This window comes from Oryzias latipes, chromosome 16 (genome assembly GCF_053564925.1).
Source record: "Oryzias latipes strain Hd-rR chromosome 16, Olatipes_Hd-rR_3.1".
Classification (NCBI taxonomy): domain Eukaryota; kingdom Metazoa; phylum Chordata; class Actinopteri; order Beloniformes; family Adrianichthyidae; genus Oryzias; species Oryzias latipes.
In genome coordinates this window covers 35,477,801-35,505,627 of record NC_136252.1, presented here as the reverse complement: position 1 = coordinate 35,505,627, position 27,827 = coordinate 35,477,801, and the positions used below count along the sequence as shown (strand labels likewise).

Here is a 27,827-nt window from a genome sequence, read left to right as displayed (position 1 = left end):
TAAACAAAAAAAGGTTTTAACTTATTTTCTAGTTTGAAAGAAGAACTCATGTTCTTCTTTTGAGGAACGTTTGTGTTTCACTTCACATTCTCCATAGGATCAGGATGGATCAGGAGTGGATCCATCAGAGGATCAGATGTTCTGGAGATCCACGCAAGGAAGCAGATGGAGAAGTTTAAGAGGAAAAACAGTGATGATGATGATGATGATGGTGGTGAAAGGATGCTGAAGGTGGAGACACCAGGAAAGAGGAGACAGACCAAAGAGGAGGCTCACAGATGTAGAGGAGGAGCACATGACGGTGGGGGATGCAGAGCAGAGGGTTGGATATGTTTTTCAGTGTCGCCCCCTACAGGGAGCAGCCAAATAACAAAGAATCTAGATAAACATGTTGCATTGAAGTTGGGTCAAACGTTGGAGGGGGCTCTGCTTTAAAATCGGTTTCTGACAGGAACAGCTTCTGCTGACATCTTCCTGAGGGATTCTGGAGGTCAGGGCACAGATGGAGAAGCTATCGGCTGATCAAAGCTAAGGGCTGATCGTTTTGATCAATACTTGGCTGGGAGAGGAGATGAAGAGAACAAACATGGTTCCCTTCTTTACAAATGTTTGGTTCAAGAGAAACAAAAAAACAAATAAATGAAGATTTTATTTTTCTGTCCAGATATTTTGACTAAATCAATTATTAAAGTGTTTAATACTTTTCAGGTTGTGGATCTTAAAACGGGTAAAAACGAACTGTGATGTTAATAAGGTCAGATGCAAACAAACAAAAAGAGTTCAGAATAATTTAAAATGTATAAATGAACAAAAATAAAGAGCAAGAAACTGTCCAACCAGTTTAGATGTAAGGAATTGAACTACACACACAAACACAACAGTAAACAACATCAACATGACAGATACACTGCAGACAATGGTCTGGTTTAGAGGCCTCACCTGCACACTCCGGGTTATCCTCATTAAAATTCACGGCAAAGTCATGGGAGACCTGTGGGGGGGGGGGGGGGGGGGGGACGGACATAAAACATTTCCAGATGACTCCAATATTTTTGTGCTTGTGACTAAAATTCATTGACAATTATTTAATCAAAACAAAAAAAGGTTCTTGGTGATTTGTAGAAAACAGGCGTCATCTGCATAAAAACAGACACGGCAAAACTCCGAGTCCGTTTGTCTGATGGGTCTTTAGAGAACAACTTATTGTTTTAGCAATATTCTTAGTTCTCATCTGAAAGATGTTAAACTTGTTTGTAGAAGCACTTTCCACGTTTAACATGTTATTTCTCTAAATACATAGAAATGCTAATAATATCATCTCTGCGGGTTAAATACAGGTAAGTTCTGTCTGTAATTATTCTCTGGAATCCAGCTGGTTCCCTGAGGATCCTGCTAAAAAGAAAAGGTGCATTAAAACATAAAAGGTGAGCCAAGTCCAGAGCCCTGAGGAACACCAGAAGTAACGTTCCCCTCATTTCAATAAATAACTGCACTGGAATCATTATGGAAAAGAAAGCAAGTGAATCCCCCCCCCATGTGGGGAAGGGGTTTCATACAGAGAGGAAGCAATCAGGCGCTGTTTTTCAGTGAAGCAGCAATGGCATTGCATCATGGGAGAGGAAATGAGATGACCGGGGAGTTAACAGGCAGCAGCACCCCCCCCAGGGTGTGGAGGATGGAGAGGGGGGGGTATAATCAGCCGGGCCGAGCAGGTAATTACCTTGAAGTCAGGAGGGATCCGAGCGCCGAAGCCAAACGCCGGGAACATTTTATCACTGCAGGAGACAAGACGGAGTCAGAAATGAAGCTGGAGGAGAAGCTCTGTGATTGGCTGACGGGGAAGACATGAAGTCACAGAGTCCTGAGGAGAACCACAGGAAGCTTTTCCTCACCTGAACCTCTCCTACTCCGTTTGTGTTGACATTTAACCAAAAACTCAGCAAAAGAAAGATGCTCAGAACTCCTAAAGAGGTGATGAAGAGTGGAAGGTTTCCTGGACAAACGCAGGCGTATGATTGGCCGTCTTGAGGCTCACCTGTCGTAGTCCTGGCAGATCTCCCCCACAGCCACCAGCGCCTTCAGGTACTCGTTGGGCTGGTAGGGGTGGATGTAGTGCAGGGAGCAGCTGTTTCGGGGGTCTCCGTTTGACGCCGTGAAGTCGATGGCGACCTGCAGAAACCACAACCAGGTAGATGTGACGGATGTGCCGCAGCGGCGTGGAACCTCTGAGCTCTGTTCAGGTCTTCAGCTGGAACCAGATTTGGGTTAACTAACCCCCCCAGGAACAAGGTACATGCACGTTGTAACCTGCTCCTCCCCATCTGATCCTCCAGAGTCAAACCGAACAGACGCTCGGCTCTCAGACTACCCGGTCAGAACCTACCTGGTGCAGGTAGTGTGCAGAAAGTAGGGCAGGAACGTCTGAAACCAGGACAGTGGTCCTAAAGGACGACCCCCCCCCCCTGCCAGTTTCAGGTTTTCTGAACTCCATCTCAGGCTCTGACACTCATGAACACTTTTACTGGTCAGATCCCAGTGAGGGAGGTGCTAACTGGGACACTAACTGGTGTCTCCATGGTTACTGTTTCCATGGTGACAGCTGAACATTCCATAAAAATGAAAATGTATTTTTTTTTTGTCATTTTGCTCCTGGACAGAAAACAAAGTGGGCCGATGATCCGATGTAAGCCGTGTGTGTGTGTTTGTATATGAATGTAATTGTGTTGGTGCGTGTGTGTCCTGATGTGTGTTAGTGTGTGTGAGTGTGTGCGTGTGTGTGTGCAGGTGTGTTAGTGTCTGTGTCTTTGTGTGCATGTGTGTGTTTTCATGTGTGTGTGTGTGTGCATATGTGTGTGTGAGCATAGGTGTGTGTGTTTGTGTGTGTGTGTGTGTTTGTGTGCGTGTGTGTGTGTGTGTGTGTGTGTGTGTGTTTGAGTGCGTGTGTGTTTGAGTGCGTGTGTGTGTGTGTGTGTCTGCATGTGTGTGTGTTCGTGTGTGCGTGTTTGAGTGCGTGTGTGTGTGTTTGTGTGCGTGTCTGTGTGTGTGTGTGTGTTTGTGTGCGTGTCTGTGTGTGCGAGTGTCTTTGTGTGCATGTGTGTGTTTTCATGTGTGTGTGTGTGTGTGTGCATATGTGTGTGTGAGCATAGGTGTGTGTGTTTGTGTGTGTGTGTGTTTGTGTGTGTGTGTGCAGATGTGGGTGTGTATGTGTGCGTGGGTGTGTGTGCGAGTGTACATGTGTGTTGTGTTTGTGTGGGTGTGAGTGCGTGTGTGTGTGTTTGTGTGCGTGTCTGTGTGTGTGTGTGTCTGCTCTCACTGTGAACTGGATCTGACAGCCTCCCATGATGTAATCCAGGAAGGAGTGCATCTTGATGACCTGCAGGCGTGAAGCGTTTTTGAGAAACTAATGTTTCAAACAAACAAACAGATTTGGATTCTTCTGGATTCACAGTTTTTCCCACAAACCAAAATCATCTTCTTGGGTTTTCTGTTGCAGTTTCCTAAAGAACCACTAGAGGCAGGAGTCCGTTTCCCTCTACTCACATCTTTAAGTCCTGTTTTTCACCACCAAACATTTTTACAGTCTGGTCTCAGAGATTTTTCTAAATGTTTATTCAGTCGTCGTGACGACTGGGTTTATTTTTAGGGGGTTTAATTGTCGTAGATCTCAGATCTCTGCATTTTAGGCCGTTTTGGTTTTTTATTGGCAGGTAGGTGGACCCATAGGTAAACTGTTGACCCCTCCCATTCCCATATTTGAACATTGTTGTGGTTGGGGGCTCAGATCTGCAGGATCTCAGCTTTCTGTCTCATCCAGCTTTGGATTGAAGGAAAAACATTCCTGCAGGATCCAGATTGTTGTTTGGAACATTTTTACTGGATCAGTGACAAAAACTTAATTTATCAATATTTATTATAATCAATCAATTATCTGAAGGACGTCAAATGCATTTTTACAATTCTGTTTTCAGGCCTAAATGCAGCAAGGAGTTCCCAATAGGACTATAGGATGTTAACCAGCTGCATGATGGGGGAGGAGCTCCACAAACACCAGCTCCCCCCGCCCTAAAGGGCGTGGCTCTGTTTCAGCGTCTCATCAGGCTAAGTGTTTGGCGTTCTCAGACTCCTCGCTGCCGGTTACATCACTGGTTCCTGCAGCATCATGTCAGCCTGCAGGGAAGGAGAGCGGCGGCGGCGGCGATGGCGGGAAAGGACGTCACCTTGCACTGGTTCAGAATGACGATCCCAGAGTTCCTGTAATTCTTCTTCTTCACTTTGTATTTGGGGTTGATGCAGGGCCACTGCACCTGCAACACAGGTGAACGCGCACTTTGGTTTCATGTCAACCTTCATTTAGGGCGGATTGACCCCCTCCCCATCCTCTGTTTCTGCTCCTGACCCCCCCAGGTCTTTTTACAGGAACATCTGTCCAAAGTGGACCCGGTAGGTGAAGTGACGTCCTCAGAGCGGCTGACCGCTCCTCTCTCCATGTGAGGACCTGCAGTGTTGTCCTCCTCTGTGTGTGTGTGTGTGTGTGGGGGGGGGTTGTGCTGTCACTCAGCCTGACTCTCACTCAGCCATGAAATTGATTGTGTGTGGGGGGGAGGGGGGGTACCTGCTGGAAATCAGCTGAGTGGAGAGGCTCACCTGTCGTCCGTCGATGGCCCCCTTCATCTCTTTGAAGGAGGCTTCAAAGTCTCCGATGTAGTCGTGTTTCCCGTTGGAGTCCCAGTCCCAAACCGTGCACTGAGGAAGAGGAGGAGGAGGAGGAAGAGGAAGAGGAGGAGAAGGAGGAGGAGGAAGAAGAGAAGGGGGAGGAAGAGCAGGAGAAGGAGGAGGAGGAGGAGGAGGAGGAAGAGGAAGAGAAGGAGGAGGAGGAGAAGTAGGAGGAGGAAGAGGAGGAGAAGGAAGAGGAGGAGGAAGAGGAGGAGGAGAAGAAGGAGGAGAGGAGGAAGAGAAGGAGGAGGAGGGAGGAGGAGGAGGAGGAGGAGGAAGAGGAAGAGAAGGAGGAGGAGGAGAAGGAGGAGGAGGAAGAGGAGGAGAAGGAGGAGGAGGAAGAGGAGGAGGAGAAGAAGGAGGAGGAGAAGGAGGAGGAGGAGAAGGAGGAGGAGGAGGAGGAGGAAGAGGAAGAGAAGGAGAAGGAGGAGGAGGAGGAAGAGGAGGAGGAGGAGAAGGAGGAGGAGGAGGAAGAGGAGGAGGAGAAGAAGGAGGAGGAGAAGGAGGAGGAGGAGGAGGAGGAGGAGGAAGAGGAAGAGAAGGAGGAGGAGGAGAAGGAGGAGGAAGAGGAGGAGGAGAAGAAGGAGGAGGAAGAGGAAGTGAAGGAGGAGGAGGAAGAGGAAGAGAAGGAGGAGGAGGAGAAGGAGGAGGAGGAATAAGAGGAGGAGGAGGAGAAGGAGGAGGAGGAGTAGGAGAAGGAGGAGGAAGAGGAGGAGAAGGAGGAGGAGGAGGAAGAGGAAGAGAAGGAGGAGGAGGAGAAGGAGGAGGAGGAGGAAGAGGAGGAGGAGGAGTAGGAGAAGGAGGAGGAAGAGGAGGAGAAGGAGGAGGAGGAGGAAGAGAAGGACACAGGTTCATCACAGCAGCATCACAAACATCTTCAGGTTCTCACAGGTTTCAAAGGAACGACTGAGTTTTAAAACCACCAAAAAAAGTAAAATCAGGAGATTTTTTTCTTCTAAATTTATGAGTTTATTCTCGTAATTTAACAGTTTTCACTTTTTTTCTTGTAAATTTACGACTTAAAAGTCGTAAATTAAAAAAAAAAATTGTTTGTAAACTCGCCCTAAAAATCCGTCATAGAGGGAATACATTTTTTTGAATATATATATATATATATATTTAGTAAAAAGTATGATCATATTTCAATACGACTCTTTTCATAAAGTACAAAATGCGGCAGAAAGTAAAAAAATAAACTCCATAAGTTTGATTTCAATTTAACTTCTTCATTTATTGATTGATGCTGAAATGTTTGCATCTATTTCCTAAAGATCAGTGACTCTCTTTCTGAATCCGACTTCATTCCTTTACTCCTGCAGCGTCTCCTGGCTCTCCATTTAGCCCTGTCTCCAGGCAGCATCACAGATTCTCCTGAGTGTCTGCCTTCATGAGCGTGCATTAATGCGAGCTGCCCCCCCTCATTATCGCAGGGGCTGCATGAAGCCTCGTCTTCACACAGGAGGAAGACTTTCCTGCGGGGGGTTTTAATGAGCCCCCTCGCTCACGGCTGCATCCACTCCTTTAAATTAGCGGCTAGGAGGATTCGCAGCGCCTCTCTGAGAACAGGAGCCGTCTCCGGCTCACGCCGGCCTTCCCCGGACCAGAGGAGGTATTGAACGCTGGCGGACCTCAGCGATGACGAGTCTTCGTCATCTTTGTTAACCTTTCCCTGAATGAACCTGCAGGTTCTCCACATTTCTCCCCACAGGCCGGATTTATTTGGTTCTAAGAGCAAAACTAAACTACCAGAAACAAGAACCTGAAAATGTGTCAAATCTGACACGCCTGAGTCTCACCTGCTAAGCCTTGACTTGTATCCGTGTACTCTGTGGCTGCAGCGTGAACGTAAAAAACAATGCATGAACAAAACCAAAAACACATCAGGGTCTGATAGAAAGATGGCCATAATCCAACCCAATCCACCTCAGCAGGAAAATGACATTTAAAGAACACCAGATTACATCCTGGTGTCTTCTCCTGAGTTAGCAACAGAAAGTTTGAGTTTCTGAGAGGACACGCCTCCAAAAGCGTGAGAGAAGCACGTTCAGCAAAACTAACATCAGGAGGTTAGCTTCTGCCGTTCCTAACAGTCTTTCCTAAAGAAAATAATCCTTCTTATCTGCCCGGTGAAACGCATGTGGAAACGCTGCATCATCCCAGATTTCATCTGCAGAGCTGCAGTAAACAGACTCAGCTGGTTACGGCGACCAAAACCACTGAAAGACCTGATCTGACCTGATCCCATGCTCAGCAAGGTCTACTATGTGACGACAAACATGACAGAGAAGCTGAGATTTTTTTATTGGCAAAGACTCTAAATTTCAGACTTTTCTCTGCTCTCTTGTGTTACGACGAGGCGGTTTGTTGCTCCGCCTGCAGAACCCTGGTGGTCATGTGATATAATGAGGAGACCTCCCATCCTGTGGTCCACAAACGATCTGAGTTCTTTTGGACGACGGCTAAACGCAGATAAAAAAACATAGTGAATATGACAGCCAGACTCATGCATCACTGCATCACTGCACTACTGTGTTACTGCATCACTGCACTACTGTGTTACTGCATCACTGCACTACTGTGTTACTGCATCACTGCACTACTGCATCACTGCACTACTGTGTTACTGCATCACTGCACTACTGTGTTACTGCATCACTGCACTACTGTGTTACTGCATCACTGCACTACTGCATCACTGCACTACTGTGTTACTGCATCACTGCACTACTGCATCACTGCACTACTGTGTTACTGCATCACTGCACTACTGTGTTACTGCATCACTGCACTACTGTGTTACTGCATCACTGCACTACTGTGTTACTGCATCACTGCACTACTGTGTTACTGCATCACTGCACTACTGCATCACTGCACTACTGTGTTACTGCATCACTGCACTACTGTGTTACTGCATCACTGCACTACTGTGTTACTGCATCACTGCATCACTGCACTACTGTGTTACTGCATCACTGCACTACTGCATCACTGCACTACTGTGTTACTGCATCACTGCACTACTGTGTTACTGCATCACTGCACTACTGCATCACTGCACTACTGTGTTACTGCATCACTGCACTACTGTGTTACTGCATCACTGCACTACTGCATCACTGCACTACTGTGTTACTGCATCACTGCACTACTGTGTTACTGCATCACTGCACTACTGCATCACTGCACTACTGTGTTACTGCATCACTGCACTACTGTGTTACTGCATCACTGCACTACTGTGTTACTGCATCACTGCACTACTGTGTTACTGCATCACTGCACTACTGTGTTACTGCATCACTGCACTACTGTGTTACTGCATCACTGCACTACTGCATCACTGCACTACTGTGTTACTGCATCACTGCACTACTGTGTTACTGCATCACTGCACTACTGTGTTACTGCATCACTGCATCACTGCACTACTGTGTTACTGCATCACTGCACTACTGCATCACTGCACTACTGCATCACTGCACTACTGTGTTACTGCATCACTGCAATACTGCATCACTGCATTACTGTGTTACTACATCACTGTGTTACTGCACTATTGCATCACTGCACTATTGCATCACTGCACTATTGCATCACTGCATCACTGCACTACTGCATCACTGCATTACTGTGTTACTACATCAATGTGTTACTGCACTATTGCATCACTGCACTATTGCATCAATGCACTAATGCATCACTGCACTACTGTGTTACTGCATCACTGCACTGCTGCAGGTAACGGAGCATTAGTGTGTGATGATGGCCGCCTGGATCCAAAAGCTGGTTTCCATTTCCATCCATCTCCTCGTTTTCGTTGCTCCTGTTTAACCTTTGCTCCTCTTCCTGTCCTGCTGTGGTTCGTTCTTGCATCGATCGATGACCCTCTGACCTCCTCTCTGAGCTGCAGACGGGGGTCTGACCTGAGCTGATTGAAAACTGCTGCAGCATTAATCACAGATGGAACGTTCTGCTGTGCTGACTAGTAAGAGGTTTCTGTCGTTCTGTTATCCAGGATTGTAGAATTCTGGTTTGGACCAGATGATCCCAGATGTTTGTTCAAGGGTCAAATTCCCCACAGTGTGAGGAAGATGCTACAAAAAAACGGCTTTGCTTTAAAAAAGAAGGTTGTCCAAACAACGGCTGGAATCAACAAAGATGAGGAACTTAAGTTTAGTGCAGTGCTGTGTTGTGTAGTATTGTGTTGTGTAGTACAGTTTGGTTTACCTGGTTTAATGTGGTTTAGCTTGACTCTTGATTTTAACACAGAGTTCCGTTTCACTGAGTTCATGTTAGTTCGGTTCTGAACGGGTTTTTGCTTTTCTCTTTGAGGCCCGTTTAGAACCAGGTTTTTATGACCTGCAGGTTTTTCTGGAATTTTCATGTGCAATATTTACAGAAATGTGTGCGTGCGCGTGTTTGCATGTCTTTGTGTGTGTGTGCGTGCTTGTGTGTGTCTTTGTGTGTGTGTGCGTGTCTTTATGTGTGTTTGTATGTGTGTGTGTGCATGCGTGTGTGTTGGGGTGTGCGTGTGTGTGTGTGTGCGTGCTTGTGCGTGCATGCGTGCGTGTGTGTGTCTTTGTGTGTGTGTGCATGCGTGCGCGCGTGTGTGTGCGTGTCTTTATGTGTGTTTGTATGTGTGTGTGTGCATGTGTGTGTGTTGGGGTGTGCGTGTGTGTGTGCTTGTGCGTGCATGCGTTCTTGCACTTACTGCTTACTGAGGACCAGCGAGAGTTTTTAACCAACAAAGTGAGGTCAATTTCTGGAAGTGAGGACATTTGCCGGTTCTCACTTTTTTTTTGATTGAAAACTGCTCTACTTTGCCCATAGATGTTTCCCTCTCATTTTCCCAGAAGTCCCCACTTTTGGCCAAAAGTGCATTTTTTTCACCTGAATTTTCACACAGACTTTGCTCATGATCTCCCCCTACAGTTTTTTTAGGCACTGCTGTTGTAAAAGCGTACTTTGGGGCCAACTACAGGTCTAATCGGGAATTACATCAAGATGGTCTATTAACTGAAAATGGCATCTCTAGAAAAGCATGCTTTGCTTAATATTTAATAGTTTAAAAATAATATATATATAATATATATATATAAAAATATATATTTTTTAAAAATATACCTAATGTGACTCAGTTTTAAAATTAAAATCTAAAGATTTATTAAATATCGCTAATTTTTTAATTAAATCGCTAATGTAATGTATCCTCTTTACACTTCTTGCATGGGGTTTCACATACATTATTATTATTATTATTATTGGTATTTATACTGTAAAATTTAAGAAATTTTGTAAGCATCTTTTAGACATTGTATATTAGAAGAGGAGGTACAGGACTGCATTTTGCACTATTGACAAAAAAGACTTAGTGGCCCAGCCAGTGCTAAAAGAAGCCAGTGGTCAAATTGGTTGAGACTTCTAAAACAGGTCATTTGTTGTAAATATCTGTTGTCATATTCTTCAAGAGTGCTTTTTGATCATATCAAAACCATTTCACATATTTTGATTTAGTTCCTCAGTAAATACATAGCATTGATAAGTGGTTTAGAAACAGTGTCATCAGTCAGAAGCTTCAACAGATTTCCTGCGATGGGGATCAGTGTTTCCTTCAGACCCGACCAGAAGAGTCTCCACAAGTCTACAAGAGATCCTTTCTGTTCAGAGCAATAAACTGTTAGAATATATCAAATTACTGAAGCAAATCATTTTCTATTAGGAATTAAAAATAATTTTTCCATTTTTTTTTAATCTGAATTGACCACTGACCAATAAGTCTGAACACTTTTAACAATTATAAGTATGAAGTATTAATAAATGCATGATAAATGCATAATTTTTTAATAATAATAATTCATTTTATTAATCAGGTGCCTTTTTTCGAACTCAAGGTCGCCGAAAAGGGATAAAAGCACAGATTTAAAAGACGTTAAGTTTAAAGTTTAAAAAGAATATTCAGTCCAGTCAGGAAGAGTAGACTAGTCTGAAAAGGTGAGTTTTGAGGCTGGAGATGAAGAGAGGGAGTGAGTCCATAATCCGGAGGTCGGGGAGGAGGGGTTCCAGCGTTGTGGGGCAGAGCAACTAAATGCCCATTTCTCCACAAGGTGAGCACTTTGTATAACAAGTTGAGGGGAGGATGACGACCCAAGGGAGTGGGTGGGAGTTAAAACTTGAGGGAGATCTGAGAGTTTGGGGGGGGGGGGGGGGGGTATGAATGGTTTTGTAGATTAGAAGGAGGATTTTGTAGGTGATCCAGTGGGGGACATGTAGCCAGTGAAGCTGCTTGAGTATGGGTGTGATATGATGGATCGGGGAGCACTGTATGATGATGCAGGCAGCATAGTTTTGAACTAGTTGAAGTTTGTGGGGAGTTTTTTGCAGGAGTCTTTACCTAAGTGAATTACAACAATCCAGACGAAATGTAATGAAGCTGTGAGCCAGTATAGCAGTGGAATGAGGGCTGAGAGTAGGGCGACGACAGTCGGTGTTCCAGAAGTAGAATTGAGCTGTCTGAGTGACGTTAATGTGAAAAGTGAAGCAAAGAGGACTGTCCATGATGACACTCAGGCACTTAACTTGAAGGGGAGGGGAAGATGAGGGAGTTGTCAAAAGGGATTATGTTATTTATTTTACTTAGACTGGACTTGGTGCCTACAAGTAAAAGTTCTTTTTACTGCTGTTTAGTTTGGGGAAATTGGATGTGAACCAGGGTTTTATTGTAATAAATAAAATAAGTGAAAAAGGTTGCGATGGTGTTGCAGAAATCCGAGCTGAACAGGTGAGGAGGAAGTAAATTTGGAGGTTCTGTTATCTTTGAGAGTATAGAGACATGGGTTTTGGAGTTTCCTTCACTTGAGTTTATTAAGCTGGAGTAATATGTAGATTTGGCATTGGGAATTGAGTCTTTGTAGAGGAGAAGGAGTACGTGTCTTTATGGGTATAGAGGCCGCTTTTAGAGTCTTTCCAGTTGGCGTCCACTTGATTTTAGTTTCCTGAGGGTGGAAGTAAACCAGGGGGCAGTTACATTGAAAGAGACAGTTCTAGTTTTAAGGGGGGCATTAATGTTTAGAAGATTAAGGTTGTGATTATTGTAGTACGAAATAAGTTCATAAAGTGTATGAAGACTGGCATGAGCCATCATGTAAAATACCCTGAGGTGGGGTTTGAACCTGGGTCTCCCCAAACAAGGTCAGTAATATCTGCAACTGAACTATAGTTAAGAATATGGAGATGTTTAAGGGGCACCCTATTATAGTGGTGCAAAATGTGTCAAAATGTTTTCAACTTTTGATTATTAAAAAGTAAATAAAATAAACTAAAGTATATAAGCAAATGGAAATTGTAACAATTCCCTCTGCACTCCCGCAGAAAAACACAGATAAGCAATTAAATACTAAGTTGATTAAATGTGCGAGTAAAAAATGTAAACATAATGGTCAAAAACAAATCAGCTGTCTCAAATGTATAAACAATAATAACCCCACCCTCCACCCCTCAAGCAGTTCATTAAGCAAAATATACTCCACCATATATACACCACCATTCACTTTGTAAATTTGGAAATACCGCTCATAAATAAACAAAATAAACAGACTTGATCTCACCATCTTCTTTCCAAGTCTGTGAATTTTGTATCCAATGGGAAGGAAAAAAGTGAAGGAAAAAAAAATGCAATAACCCATTCACAGAGAGAACTACAAAAACGTAATCCAGTGGTGTAAAGCTTGTATTGGAATGGCCCTGGGACGTCAAGCATAATCCTAAAACACTGCTAACAATCTCAGCCAAACATTTTTAATTTGCCCAGGCTTCCTGTTTCTGGTCATCTGGTCTTTTAAGCTCCGCCCCCTTGATGATCCATGGCAGGCTTCTTAAAGGTGCAGCTGATCTTGTCCACAGGATCAAGACCATAATACCCTGTTATACTTATTGTGGTTGTATTTCTTGAACTTGTCAAAAACATGTTTGATATGGTAGCAAATTTAATAGATAATCAACATATTTGCCCTTTGTAAGGTTGTACAAAAACAAATGTTTATTTTTTTTAAACCCACCCCTTACATTTTCAAACTGATTTCTGAAACCTTTTATTTGACTTGTGAAAATGTAAAATAGGGTTGTTGTTGTAAATTTCCACCTGCTAAGTATAATTTGTTCAGGCACTGCTGTGAATTACTCTCTGTTTAGTACATTCTGTTCAGGCGTGTATCTGGACGAGCAAGGTCCTAAGGAAAAAACAGAGGGAGGGAGGGGAGCAGGCAGGCTACATGTGGCAAGGCTGTGAGCTCTGTAAAAACTGAAGAAAACTGAAGATAAAAGTTTAAACCGCTCATCTGTCCTGTGCTCTCTGATCAGAGTCCTGACGCGGATGTCCCAGTCCTAGGAATATAGTGCCTCCTTTATTCAACATTATTTATTTATCACATTTTTCACACTCAGACCATCTACGACCAGGTCCAGTCAAAAACTGCAGGACCTGAATTGTTTCAACCCTTTATTAAATTGTGTCTAAGATAGTAAATAACCTATAAAACGCAAAAAAGCAAGTGCCTTAGAGATACAAATGTATATTTTAGTCTAACAGTTTGCACAACAACTCATTGTTCCTTTGTATAGAGTTTAAATTTGCCAGAAAAATAATTATAAATCCCCTTCGAAAATATCTGGAGACTTGATAAGGAGTTTTAGGTTTGATGACTTCTGAGAAATACCTGCTGAGCCTCCCCCTCCCCCACCATTCAATTAATGGTCGACCAAAAATCAGCCAATCAGAGTGCTGCGGCACACAGTGAGGTCAGGAGTTCAAGTAGTTTGCCACAAACTGGAGAGAACAACGTTTAGAGAGAAGATGGACCACATCTATCTATCGACCGATAAATAGATAGCAATTAATTGAACGGTGGAGAGGGGGTTGGCCCAGCAGGTTGATCTGCAAATTCAAGAATGCTGAAATCTCATGAATCTCATGATATTTTCCAAGATCATCACATTAAAACTTTACAGTAAAAAAAGTGACTTAATTACGTACAGTAGCTTCTTTCCCTATCAATAGCTGTTTAACATGCACAAAATAAAGAGTAAAATTGTATTCCATTAACCCACATTAGATAGTGAATGAAGGAACTGTAGCTGTGTTTACATGGACAAAAGAAATTGGAATCAACGCCTGATAAGAATAAAAATGCGTCATGTAAACACGCCAAATACTCTGACCCGATCAGACTCATTCGGATAAAAATTTCCTTGAGATAGGTGGGTTATGCCAATTGCATACAAACAATTAATTACTATTGTGGTTCACTTCTGCACTGGCTTTTACGTCGTGCAAAGACGGTGTGGCGCTCCAGAGGAGGCTTTGGAGCGCAAAGAGGACCGACTGGCTGCTCTGAGTTTGCTAACCATGTCTCTGAGCAGAGCAGACAGACTCATAGCTTCTTATGTGTGAGCAGGGAAAAGTGCTTTGTTACCGTGTGCACTGCACACTGTCATGCTCTGCATGATCGAGCTGCCGGACTCAGGAAAACTGTGTCTCCCAGGGGAACTGTGTCTCAGAGCAGAGGAGCGGCTTTGAGATGGTGTGTGAGCTGGTGGAGGTGGCACTTGAATTAAGAAATTTCACTACGCACAGTCCTGAGAAACCGTGCAAAGAATCATGTGGATTTGTGTTACCATTCGTGTCCAGACAAAATAATGGCTGATGTTATTCCCACATATTTAAGTGCAGCCAAGAAGCACATTGTGGCATTGACCGCATAGGTTTTAAGTACATCCTAGGCTAAATGCTGTTAGCACGTACTAACCTAATCCTAACCCTTCTTCTGGGTCTGTGCTTCCAAGAATAAAGCACTGGCTGCACATAATAAAATGGCCCTTAATTAAAATCACAACAATAATAAAAGAATGTTTAGAAGATCATCTTGCTCTATGCTGCAGTTTTGTTTGTTTACAACGGAACTCCAATTTCTTCTTCTACAGTCGTTTACATTATTACGGTATTTGACAGTTCTGCTCATGTCAAAATGATTTATTCCGATCAAAAATGTGGCATAGGTAAACGATTGTTATTATCAGATAAAGTTTTTCTGGTCCCATGTACATTACATGTACATAGGCTCATGTTCATATGTAATACGATTTTAGATCCAATCAAAGACATTTTGCACGTGTAACCCAAGCTAGTATTGGACTGAGAGTGACTCAGAAGCAGCCCCTTTACCCTTACTCTTTATATATATTTATTACTTACTTAGGCCTACATTTTTTAATGTCTGTCTGTCTGTCTGTCTGTCTCTCTATTTATCTGTCTGTCTGACTATATATCTATCTATCTGACCATATATCTGTATGTCTATCTCTATCTCAGGGTTGCTCATTACGTCGATCACGATCGACGGGTCTATCTTCAAGGACATGAGGGTAGATCGCAGACCACCAAAGATAAATAAAAAATATATTTCTAAATAATCAGTCAGAAAATCAAAATCCTCCAAGAAGTATGGGACTTGATTGACATGCAGAACAGCCAATCGAACAACCTCTGATACATATGTCACTGCACATACGTCTCCTCCTGCTGCCTGCTCCACAGTTCCCCCCTGATGGACCTGAGCTCACAGAGGAAGCAGTTTTTTCCGCGGCACACGCTTCCAACGGTGCCAGCAGTCCTTTAGAAATGCCATGCTCCCCCCAAAACACGGTTTACAGCATGTTCATGTTCCTTCTTCCTGATATTTCCATCGCTTGGCACTGCCACATCCACCACAACGGCTTTCATCCGTTCTTTATCCACCACTAAAATGTCTGGTTGGTTCGCCATTACCATCCTATCAGTCTGGATCTGGAAGTCCCACTGGATCTTTGCCCTCTAATTCTCTATCACCTTTGGAGGTTTCTCCCATTTTGAGCTTGGGGTTTCCAGTCCATATTCTGCACACATGTTCCTGTATATTATTCCAGCCACTTGATTGTGGCGCTCCATGTATGCTTTCCCAGTCAACATCTTACACCCTGAAGTTATGTGCTGGATTGCTTCAGGCGCCTCTTTGCACAGCCTACACCGTGGGTCTGGTCTGGTGTGGTAGATCTACACCTTGGGTCTTGTCTGGTGTGGTAGATCTGAGCCTCTATGGCTCTGCTGCTCAGAGCTTTTTCCTGAGCTGCCAGGATGAGTGCTTCAGTGCTGTCCTGTAGGCCAGCCCTTTCTAGCCATTGGTAGGACTTCTTGATATCAGCCACTTCAGTTATTGTCCGGTGGTACATCCCATGCAGGGGTTTGTCCTCCCATGAGGATCTGTCCTCCAGCACTGTATCCTCTGCTCTCCATTGCCTGAGACATTCACTGAGCACACTGTCAGTTGGGGCCTTGAGCTTGATGTACTCATGCATCTTGGATGTTTCATCCTGGATAGTGGCTTCTACGCTCACTAGTCTTCGGTCTTCTTCCTTGCAGCTAGCATACAGTCTCAGGGTGCTGGATTTGGGATGGAACCCTCCATGCATGGTGAGGAGCTTTCATGTTTTAACATCCGTGGTCTGTATCTCTTTCTTTGGCCATCTTATTATTCCTGCAGGGTATCTGATAAATGGCAGTGCGTAGCTGTTTATTGCCTGGGTCTTATTTTTGCCATTGTGCTGGCTTCTAAGTAAGACCTATAGAGGTTCAGATCTACCACACCAGACCAGACCCAAGGTGTAGGCTGTGCAAAGAGGTGCCTGAAACAATCCAGCACATAACTGCAGGGTGTAAGATGCTGGCAGGTAAAGCATACATGGAGCGCCACAATCTAGTGGCTGGAATAATATACAGGAACATGTGTGCAGAATATGAACTGGAAACCCCAAGGTCAAAATGGGAAACAGCCCCGAAGGTGGTAGAGAATGAGAGGGCAAAGATCCAGTGGGACTTCCAGATCCAGACTGATAGAATGGTAATGGCGAACCAACCAGACATTGTAGTGGTGGATAAAGAACAGAGCTAAGCCCTTGGGGTGGACGCGGCAGTGCCAAGCGATGGGAACATCAGGAAGAAGGAGCATGAGAAACTGGAGAAATACCAGGGACTCAGAGAAGAACTGGAGAAAGCACGGAAAGTGAAGGTGACAGTGGTGCCTGTGGTAATTGGAGCACTGGGGGCAGTAACCCCCAAGCTGGAGGAGTGGCTACAACAGATACCTGGAAAGACCTCAGACCTCTCAGTCTAGAAAAGTGCAGTGCTAGGAACAGCTAGAATACTGCGCAGAACCCTCAAGCTCCCAGGCCTCTGGTAGAGGACCCGAGCTTGAGTGAAAAACCACCTACGGAAGGGTGAAAGGGGCAATTTTTTTATATATATATATTCTCTCATTTGCCAAAAAAATGTGATCACCCCTGATCTATTTAATTTGAAAAGATAAAAAAGGCCAACAATATCTGGAGACTCAGTGAGGAATTATCAAAGAGTGTTATGTACTAATATTTCAAAATACTATATTTATTAAACTGTATTTTAGTCTCAAAATAATTGCATTTATATATATATATATATATATATATATATATATATATATATATATACACACATATACATACAGTGATCCCTCGCTATCATGCGGTTTACTTTTCATGGTTTCGCTATTTCACGGATTTGCATTGCGCATGGTGTTCTGCATTCTGATTGGCTCAAAAGTCACTCCGCTTCTTCTCTATCTGTGCGTCAATAAAATTGCAGTATAATATGTACATGTACGTAAAACAGCTTGCCAAATTTACATTACGTACGTGCAAATACTGTTGCAATTTGGAGTTTCTCCAAAACCCATAATGTCGAAAAAACTCTGTGGACCAGCAAAAGCACCTGCGGCACCGCGGGCTGCAAAAGAAGAAAACACTACAGAGCGGAGTCAGGATGTAGCGGCTCAGTCTGAAGAGCAGTGAAATACACCTGAGTCACTGTTTGTCCGACTGTACTTTGTATTTTTTTCAAAATCATTTTAAATTTTCTCCCATTTAATCCAATTACTCGGGTCGCGGTGGGCAGTGCTAATCTCTGCAATTTGAACCCTTCTGTTCACATCGATGATTAAAATTATTATTTGACAGTACAGTACAGAAGTTATTTGTTGAAAAAAGTTTCTAAAGTACTTTTATTTGTGATACAAATGCTTGAGCCTGTAAAATGTTTTTTTCTTTCTTTTCAATGTATAATAGAGTATTCAATTGTATAATAATTGTTAAAAAAAAGGTTTCTACTTCACGGATTTTGTCCATGATGGGTTCTTTTTGAAACATAACCCCCGCGAAAAACGCGGATTTACTGTATATATATATGTCTATATATATATGAGCTCACATGTCAAAAAAGCTACTACATGTATTAAACAGTATTTTATTCTGAAAATAAATATATATATATATATATATATATATATATATATATATATATATATATATATATATATATATATATATATTAGCTCACACGCCAAAAAAGTGTGAGCACCTCTGATCTATCTATTTAATTTGAAAAGAAAAAACGGCCAACAATATCTGGAAACTCAGTGAGGAGTTTTAGGCTTCATGAAGTAGCAGGGTGTCACCCCTCCTCCACCGCTCAATTAATGGGCCCATCAGAATCAGCCAATCACAGCGCTTTGCCAGAGAGCAGTGAGGGCAAAAGTCCACACCTGCAGGGAGCTGCTTAGTGACAAGATGGAGCGTTTTCAAAAGGGGATCAAGAAGTTGCAGACTCAGCATGGAGAGTGTGAAATAAGGCATGAAAAGGCACAGGTAAGAAAACAATTTATTTAATGTTTTTTGTATTTTTAAATAGTTTGTTTTTGTCAATTTATATTTTATTTTTAAGTGAAACCCAACAAGCTATGATTGAAAACCAGGGCATGCAGATTATTAAATCTTTTAAACAGCTCATTTATGTTAAAAATTTGACTCTTTAAGCTGAGAATCTTTATTTTGTTTTTTATTTTCCCACTGAGAGTTTTATAACTCACAAAAATGCTCAAACAAGCTCATCCAGTGGGGGAGTAGAAGTAAGTCTGCACGGCAACAGCTAAGAGCCAGGTGCATGGGAGAAGGGGGGGGGGGGGTGCTCAATCATCTTTCTTGAGTTTTAGTCATGAATTTAAGTTGTTCTATTTGATTTATTTCAGCAGGAGCTTTTACATGGAGCTTCTAAGTAGCCTAATATGTTTCTTATTGAGCATAAATAATAGGTTTGTAAGTTACATGTTGTTACCATATTAGAGTTATTTTGGTTATCTCTTAATAGTTTAATAAATCTGTTTTTAACCACACCTGACATGACACTAAATTAAGAGGCCTTATGGGTTTTATCAATTTTCCAAAATGCACAGGTCAGATGATTAACGATGATTAAATCTATTATCAAAACTGTTTATATTTAGATTAGGTTTAAAGAACACACTCTTATCGTATGTTGAACCAGCAGTTTCTGTTTAGAAGAAAAGTTCTTAATTGGGAGAAATGCATTATAACAACTGCCAATAAATGGACTGCTGTAGGATATTTTTTGACACAATTTTATTTTTAAAGGAACTTGAATGTGCTCCTGTCAGATTAAAATATATCAAAATTGATATATATTCTATTGAAAAATATTATATTCTGATAGTTTAATTACTGTGAACATTGAAAATTCATTCATTTTTATATATTTAATAATTTTTTTTAGATTTTTCAGACCCATGGTTTAGCTGTTGTAGATTTGACTCCCATAATTTATGTACAATGAATGTTAATTTATATCTTTATTTCAAATAGGCCTAATTATTTGATGGCGACATGACCTATGATTTGGCGGCCATTTTGTGCCAAAATCTGCCATTTTGAGATTTTTGCGTTTTACACAATATGGAAAAATTAACTTATTTTCAAGCGATTGTTTTTTTTAGGAAATTTGACTCGCAACTCCCTAGCGTAAGTCTACAATCACCTCTGGAGTTTCGTCAACCTTTGACCCCTGGAAAAGGTCGCCATCTTGAATTTTCCATAAAAAACACCTTTACCACCGGATTCAAACATAAACTTGTCGTTGTAATTTTCATCGATCATCTTGAAACCTTTTCAATGGCATGCTGTTGGAATTAGAAGTTGTAGTTTTTGAACGGCGTGCACGTGGTGGGCTAGCAAAGTGGCGCACTGTTATAACTCTTATGTTGCTCAATGGAATACTGTAAAAATTTGAATGCATGCATTCATGCCTGAAACTGAATACATTGAAAAACACTGGGTATGGACATATAAGGAATCTGGGCTTGTCTAGCACAAAACCACTGTTGCTAAGGACAACAAAAAGTTTACTTTTACCGATTCGTCTGAAACTAACGTCGATCTGTTCATCATCCCGAGGCGACCAAAACACAAAATGGTTGCTATGGAGATAAAATCAACAGATAAGCAGTCATTTTGAAAAAAGTGGGTTTTTTACCATCTTATGACGTATAGCGATCGCTATGCTAGCACTTGTAGCCACATTAGACTTGTTAGCATAATTAGCATTTTAGGTAATATATTTTTCTGAGAGAGTTGATGATGCTGATCATAATGCTAGCACTTTAGCCAAAATAGCATAGCTAGCATACTTAGCATCATTAGCATTTTGAGCAATGTGTTTTTCTGAGAGAGTTGATGACGCTGATTGCTACGCTAGCACTTTTAGCTACGCTAGCACTTTTAGCTACATTAGCATAGATAGCATAGTTAGAATAATTAGAGTAAGCAGTTTTGACTAGACTTGATCAAATGTGGCAAGTGAGGGCGGTGAGGGCAGCAGTGGTGCGAAGAGTTGGGCGCGGAAGGTGGGTTGCATCTGCGGGCCATACAACGCCGCTTATGGCTTTAATTTTACCTGATGTCACTTTATTTTATATTAGTTTTACTGAATTTGCAGCAGTTTTTTAGCAGATGAAAAATATTTTTTGTGTATGTACATTTTTATGTTATTTGTTTAGTTGTCAACCTAATGAAGCTTTGATATCCTCTGAATTCATATGGCCCACAGGTCCACCTTTATGTACTGCTATTGACTTTGTTTTCATGTGTTAAATATACCAAATATAAACCTCAGGAGGGGAGTAGAGTGGTGAACTGAAAGAAGTTCATCACTTCATGAAGTTCATGGTTTAAGTGTATTTTTTTATTTGCAGCCTATATTAATTCAGGCTGCCAATAACAATTTGATTTAGCCTTTTTTTTCTCTGTCCTGCAGTTGGAGGCTGCTATGGCAGATCTTGATCGAACTGAATGCCATACAGCAGCTGAAGAATGCATGTCATCAGGTAAGACTGATGTTTGGATTTTTTTTGTTTGCTTTTTACATTAACTTCCTTCTGTAGATTTGATGCAGATAACAACTGGTCATCATGTAATGATACAGCAGCATTAAAGGGCCTAAAAGTGGGTCTGTGTTAGACTACAAAGGGGGGGTGCTGGCAGCGAAGATTCTGCCTAGAAGGGGCTGTTCTCACTGGTCTATGTCAGTTCGCTAGAACGCGCTTATTTACGTGGGTTAGGAGGGGCTGATTGTCAGAGTTCAGGTTTTTAGAGGAATACTCGGAAATGTGTGAATGGATCAAAATACCATTTTGGGTTTTTTTTATAGTGAGGAATTAACAGTTTAAAACACAAATGCTCTAAAAATAGATTTTGCATGGTTTTGACCTTTAAAATATTACAAAGATTTGAACTAAAACAAGATTTATATCTCATCAGGTCATAATGTATTAACGTATTAATTACATCTCTCTCAGGTGGAAACAGGCAAGCCTCAAGCTCTGGTGAAAAAAAGAAAAAGGATGAACTCAAACATCATGGTGGCGATGATTATGGCGATGATGGTGCATTAAGCTTGTAAAACCTCAGTTATTAACTGTAGTGTAAGACCTGTATTAATTACATCTCTCTTAGATGGAAACAGGCAAGCCTCAAGCTCTGGTGAAAAAAAGAAAAAGGATGCACTCAAACATCATGGTGGCGATGATGATGGCGATGATGGTGCATTAAGCTTGTAAAACCTCAGTTATTAACTGTAGTGTAAGACCTGTATTAATTACATCTCTCTTAGATGGAGACGAGCAGGCCTCAAGCTCTGGTGGACGAAAGAAAAAAGGAGACACCAAAATGGAAGCACCGAAACATCGTGGTGGCGATGATGATGACGACGTTGATGATGATGATGGTGTGTTAAGCTTTGAAAACCTCAGTTATTAACTGTAGTTTAAGACCTGTATTAATTACATCTCTCTTAGATGGAGACGGGCAGGTCTCAAGCTCTGGTGGACAAAAGAAAAAAGGAGACACCAAAATGGAAGCACCGAAACATCATGGTGGCGATGACGATGATGGTGCGTTAAGCTTTGAAAACCTCAGTTATTAACTGAAGTTTAAGACCTGTATTAATTACATCTTTCTTAGATGGAGACGGGCAGGCCTCAAGCTCTGGTGGACGAAAGAAGAAAGGAGACACCATAATGGAAGCACCGAAACATCGTGGTGGCGATGATGATGACGACGTTGATGACGATGATGGTGCGTTAAGCTTTGAAAACCTCAGTTATTAACTGTAGAGTAAGACCTGTATTAATTACATCTCTCTTAGATGGAGACGGGCAGGCCTTAAGCTCTGGTGGACGAAAGAAAAAAGGACACACCAAAAGGAATGCACCGAAACATCGTGGTGGCGATGATGATGACGACGTTGATGACGATGATGGTGCGTTAAGCTTTGAAAATCTCAGTTATTAACTGTAGTGTAAGACCTGTATTAATTACATCTCTCTTAGATGGAGACGGGCAGGCCTCAAGCTCTGGTGGACGAAAGAAAAAAGGAGACACCAAAATGGAAGCACCGAAACATCGTGGTGGCGATGATGATGACGACGTTGATGATGATGATGGTGTGTTAAGCTTTGAAAACCTCAGTTATTAACTGTAGTTTAAGACCTGTATTAATTACATCTCTCTCAGATGGAGGCGGGCAGGTCTCAAGCTATGGTGGACAAAAGAAAAAAAAGTTGATTTCAAAGAAAAGAGGTAAGATTGGAGATCTTAACTCTTAAAAAAGATCTTCGGAAGAGAGACACGGGTGGGCAAAAATCAAGGCAACAATCGGGCAGCTGGCAGACAAACAGAGGCAGGGTCAGGTTACAAAAGATGAGTTCCAGTATGTCTATATAAACATATTTCTAATTGCTGTGAAAAGGACAAGTTTAAGAGAACATTTCATCTAAAAATGTACATTTAAAGTTTAAATTAAAGTATTTTCAAATCCTGCAACAGACTGGCGACCTGTCCAGGGCATCCCCTGCTTTCGCCCAAGTGGCCGGGATGGGCTCCGGCAGCCCTGTGACCCCGAAAGGGAATAAAGGGTATAGAAAATGAATGGAAATGAATTCTCAAATTTTAGTGTTTTACATTAAAATGTAAAATGCATAACAACATTGGTTTTATAACTTTAAAAAGTCACGCTAAAACAAAAATTCATTATATACATTTGAATGTAAACTTCTGTGCATCAGATCACACCCACGTGAAGTAAAGCACTTCTCCTCCGTGGCACAGCGGGACGTGGAACACCCTCGTGGCGAAGAGATGCAGAGCTCTCACTTAACTAATGAAGGAGGAAGAACATACTCCTGGTATTAAGGCACAGAGAGACAGATTGACACTCCTAATGTGCGTTATAAAGTACAGTACGGTACAGTCTATTTTTGATGAGTAAGGATCGGTGACGGACAATCTTCCGCAGTGGGTTGGGGTGGTTTCCTGTATTTGCAGATTCTGTGGATTCTTGGGTGTCTCCAGTCCCTTACTCCCATGAATATGGAGGGAATACTGTACTGATCTTTAATTATTTCCAGTATTCCCCCCATATTCGCTGGGGTTAGGGACCATAGGGACCAGACACACCCGTGAATACGGAGAACCACCCCCCAACCCCACCCCCTGCTGCGGCCGAAGAATGCCCGTCACCGATCCTTCCACATCAAGAAACCTTCTGAAACATGTTTAATGCTTTGTGAAACATTCATTAAAGAACATTGGAATATTGCTGAACATAAAGAGTTTTTTATTTTATTCACAGAAATAGACCGTAGTGTAATTTATAACACACATTAGGACTGTCTCTCTGTCATTCTGTGCCTTAAAACCAGGAGCCGTGTTTCCTCTTTCATCAGTTAAGTGCGAGAGGTCCTGCAGATTTAAGCGTTGGCCATGGCGCGTCAGTCTGACAGCAGCGTGTTTCTGAGCGTGGCTTCCTCCAGAAGAGGCCGGGTTCATCCACCATTTATTCATCCAGATGATAATTATTCTCCATGATTTTCTTCCTCAGCTATCAGAATATTTTCTGGCCGCTTCTGAGTCAGCTGATGCCATTTCACCATGCAGGGTCACAAACTTCGGCTATAGTGACTTAGGAACCATTGGAACTAGTTGGTGCTCGCTATTAAGTATTTTTTAGCAGTCAGAGGGGAAGCCGAAGGGCCGGAGTGCTCCTCATCTCCGTCCCCATTCCACAGAAATTCCCTCGGTACCTTCCTTGGACACAACAGTCTCACACAAGCGTCTTAAATGGTCTGATATTTTTTGTGAACTTGCTAATACGTGAAACTGCGAACACTGAAACGCAAATATGCGGTGGAACAATGCATTGTGGTGTGCTGCCTGCCCGAAAAGCTTCTATTTCTGAAGAAAGGGAGAGCTGCTTAGCCAGGCTGCGATCACACCTTATTCTAAATGTGTGTTTAAATGTGCTCAAAGCATGTGGTGAAGGTATTTTAAGAGTATTTTTAAAAAATGTTTTCTATATAATGTCACTACTTTACAGATTTTTCACCTAATGCGAGAAGTCCAGGAGCATAACTACCACCGTAGACAGTGTTACAAACAGGCAGGCAGTCCGCTGAATCCAAAGGGATTATTACCTGGAAGTTTTTACAACAGTCAAGCACAGCTATAAATCCATGAAGCTAAGTCAGCGTCAGGCAGGCAGAAGTCAAACACAAGGATTGGAATTTCCAAGATCAAACGTCGGGTATAACAATTCAGGCATAGGTAATTGTCAACGACGGTCAGTTGAGTGACGTTGGGGACTGTGTGCTGGGGGGGCTGGAAGATCTAGTGCGTTAGTAAAGCGGCGATGATTCCCACCGGTGCCCGGAGAGAAAGCAGAGCTCTAAGTCCTTACAGACAGGGGTTTAACTGTGTTCAGATAAGAATAAAGGTCAGGAGGAAGTGGAACGTGGAGAAGACAAGAACCTTGACAAGGAAACAAGGAGATGCAAAGAAAGAGGAAGCTTAAGTAAAATAAATGTCTGAGTCTGGCTTTTTACAGAAAAGAAGATGAAATCTGCAGAAGGTTGGGCTAAGACTCAAGCATTGGTTGTGTTTTATTTTTAGTTTTTGAAGAAAATGTTATGAACATATTTGGTCACCTACTGTAGTCATGTATTTACCCAAGCTACTTTGAGAATAACAGAGATTTGAGAAATATAGAACATGTGACTTTTCAAACTATAAATTTGTTTACAAACTTTGCAAGATTTTTTCTTCAATTCTTTTGCTTTCTTTTTTATTTGTAGAATTGCCAAGAGCAATCATTAAGAAGCCATGGAGCCAAGAAGAGAGAACTGCAGTCACACAAAAGATGGCCGGCTTTATTGGACTTAGAAGGGTACCGGGAAAAACTGACTGCAGCATTTGCATCGAGGAGTCTCCTGAACTAAAAAACAGGTCATGGAAAGATATAAGATACTTCGTCTACAATGAAATCATTAAAGTGAAAAAGAAAAATATGATTTAGGATTATTTATCCTGTTTTGCTCTTTTAATTTAATGTTACTTAATTTAATGCACAATTTCTATTATTTTTAAGTGCAATATATTTATGTTTCTGGATTTATTTTTTGTTAAAAGATTTCTGTTTTTCTAAAAGATTTATATTTTTCTAAAAGATTTGTTTTTTTAAAGGTTTTATATTTTTCCAAAAGATTTAAGTCTTTCTAAAAGATTTCTGTTTTTCTAAAAGATTTATATTTTTCTAAAAGATTTCTGATTTTCTAAAGGTTTTATATTTTTCCCAAAAGTTTAAGCCTTTCTAAAAGACTTCAGTTTTTTTAAAGATTTCAATTTTTCTAAAAGATTTCTGTTTTTCTGAAGGATTTCTGTTTTTCTAAAAGATTTATATTTTTCCAAAAGATTTAAGTCTTTCTAAAAGATTTCTGTTTTTCTGAAAGATTAATGTTTTTCCAAAAGAATTCTTTTTTTCTAAAAGATTTAAATTTTTCTAAAAGATTTCTGTTTTTCTAAAAGATTTAAATTTTCTAAAAGATTTCTGTTTTTCTAAAAGATTTATATTTTTCCAAAAGATTTAAGTCTTTCTAAAAGATTTCTGTTTTTCTGAAAGATTAATGTTTTTCCAAAAGAATTCCTTTTTTCTAAAAGATTTAAATTTTTCTAAAAGATTTCTGTTTTTCTAAAAGATTTACATTTTCTAAAAGATTTCTGTTTTTCTAAAAGATTTAAATTTTTCTTAAAGATTTCTGTTTTTCTAAAAGATTTATATTTTTCTAAAAGATTTCTGTTTTTCTAAAAGATTTATATCTTTCTAAAAGATTTTTGTTTTTCTGAAAGATTTGTTTTTCTAAAAGATTTCTGTTTTTCTGAAAGATTTCTGTTTTTCCAAAAGATTTCTGTTTTTCTAAAAGATTTATGCTTTTTTAAAGGATTTATGTTTTTTTACTATGAGCAGATTTGCTGTTAAAAGGTGTTCAATAAAGAAAAAGCCTGAAAATACTGTAATTGAATTTTATTTTCTTTGAAAGCATGCATAGTCCGTTTTACAATCAATTGTTGCAAAATTAATTACTTAAAACAAATGTAGAATTGATTATAAAGAATTTTTGTACCATAACTCTCTCCTGGAATTAAGTTTTAACATCAATATTTCATCCACAGGAAAACTAAAAACCTGGAGTGTGTTTTCCATGCTGGTCCTCACTTACACAGTTTAAAACTTTTATCAAAAACTTAATGTTACCCAGAATCTAACCTCATATTGTTAAAAAGGACGACCTCTGGTGTCCAAAAGGGCGTTTTACACTCATGTAAGTGAACCAGAAAGGCTGGTCCTCACTTCTCTGGCGATTTCCCTGGACCTCACTATGTAGTATGTGCAAGAATGTGTGTGCGTGTGTGTGTGTGTGTGTTTGTATGTGTGTGTATGTGTTTGCGTACCTGCAGCTTGCGGTCCTGGTCTCCAGAGCAGAGTGAGTTCAGGGAAACTTTGAAGGTCTTCCACACGGGGTTGAGATTATTCATGACGGTCTGAGAACAGAGGAGGAGGAGGCTCAGACCTGGGGAGGTTTGGGGGTCACGCTGCCTTCATTTCATCTGCTTCCCGCTCAGAGACGTCTGCTCTGACTTCAGTTAGACAGAAGCACATCAGGGACAAACGGCTGCCTGGAGGATTACTCTGCTCTATTTCAGCTCCCAGAAGACCTCCTCAGCTCCTCAGAGGAGTCAGCTGAGCTGCAGGCTCTCCTTCAAATGTTTGTTCTGAATGTTCATTCCTATCCTTGCTAAATTAATGTTGTTTTTACAGCCGCAGACGGAGCCTCCTCACATGCACATGAAGAACCGTCAGACGACGCGTCGGTACCTCGGTTCTGTAGACCAGCTGCATGGTGGCGTCATCGTTCACCCTGTAGATCTCCAGGAAGGGATCCGATTTACTGAAGAAGTCCTAGCAAACACATGTGAGATGATCGGATCAGGAAGGTTCTGCAGGACCGGTTCTGGAAACCCAGAAAGCAAACCCACCAGCAGCTGCTTCTTCGGTTCCACTGAGGTTCTTTTTGCCATCAGGAACTCACCTGAACTCACCGTCAGTACTTCTGCTTCCTGTTTTTTCTCAGAATGTTTGCTGATGTTCAACCTGTTCAGGTAGAACTCCAGCAAACATCTGGAGACGATCTGAGGCAAACTCCGAAACTTGTTTGATTCTGGAACCCAACGGAGCATTTATCCCAGTGGAAGGATGCACGTTCTGTCATTTCTCAGGAGTAGAACGTTGTTCTGCTGACAGGAAGTCTCGTCTT

At 41.5% G+C, this 27,827-nt stretch overlaps 2 protein-coding genes and 1 long non-coding RNA gene across 12 annotated transcripts in view; 2 read left to right on the top strand and 1 right to left on the bottom strand.

Annotated features, from left to right (window-relative positions):
- The window catches only part of cpne4a (copine IVa), an 86,014-nt gene that overhangs the window by 11,618 nt on the left and 46,569 nt on the right, over positions 1-27,827 (bottom strand). For 4 of the 5 annotated variants that reach the window (XR_013648444.1, XM_078933671.1, XM_078933672.1 and 1 more), the window contains exons 6-13: positions 27,353-27,472; positions 26,965-27,054; positions 4,645-4,743; positions 4,218-4,304; positions 3,314-3,373; positions 2,036-2,169; positions 1,721-1,775; positions 940-991 (exon numbers count right to left, since the gene is read on the bottom strand). Coding sequence is in view for 4 of the 5 variants with exons in the window: in XM_078933671.1 (XP_078789797.1) it covers positions 940-991; positions 1,721-1,775; positions 2,036-2,169; positions 3,314-3,373; positions 4,218-4,304; positions 4,645-4,743; positions 26,965-27,054; positions 27,353-27,472 (697 nt within the window). In the remaining variant the exon portion in view is untranslated. The remainder of the gene's footprint in view (positions 1-939; positions 992-1,720; positions 1,776-2,035; positions 2,170-3,313; positions 3,374-4,217; positions 4,305-4,644; positions 4,744-26,964; positions 27,055-27,352; positions 27,473-27,827) is intronic. The other variant, XM_023964637.2, reaches the window with a different exon arrangement.
- On the top strand, positions 2,599-27,492 carry LOC144984632 (uncharacterized). The gene is made up of 4 exons (XR_013648446.1): positions 2,599-2,683; positions 3,969-4,315; positions 4,405-4,487; positions 27,332-27,492. It is a non-coding gene; the product is annotated as an uncharacterized LOC144984632 (long non-coding RNA).
- LOC111948998 (uncharacterized) lies at positions 18,161-26,026 on the top strand. Of its 6 annotated transcripts, XM_078933675.1 has the most exons (11): positions 18,162-18,480; positions 20,939-21,008; positions 21,480-21,566; positions 21,637-21,723; positions 21,794-21,907; positions 21,978-22,073; positions 22,144-22,257; positions 22,328-22,441; positions 22,512-22,625; positions 22,696-22,761; positions 25,311-26,019. In XM_078933675.1, exons 1-11 carry the CDS (start codon positions 18,403-18,405, stop codon positions 25,529-25,531), a joined length of 1,161 nt encoding a protein of 386 aa, XP_078789801.1. In that variant the 5' UTR covers positions 18,162-18,402; the 3' UTR covers positions 25,532-26,019. The 6 variants fall into 6 exon arrangements, with proteins under 6 accessions (XP_078789805.1, XP_078789802.1, XP_078789801.1 ...); XM_078933679.1 differs by lacking the exon at positions 22,328-22,441 and having other exon boundaries at positions 18,161-18,480; positions 25,311-26,026; XM_078933676.1 differs by lacking the exon at positions 22,696-22,761 and having other exon boundaries at positions 18,161-18,480; positions 25,311-26,026.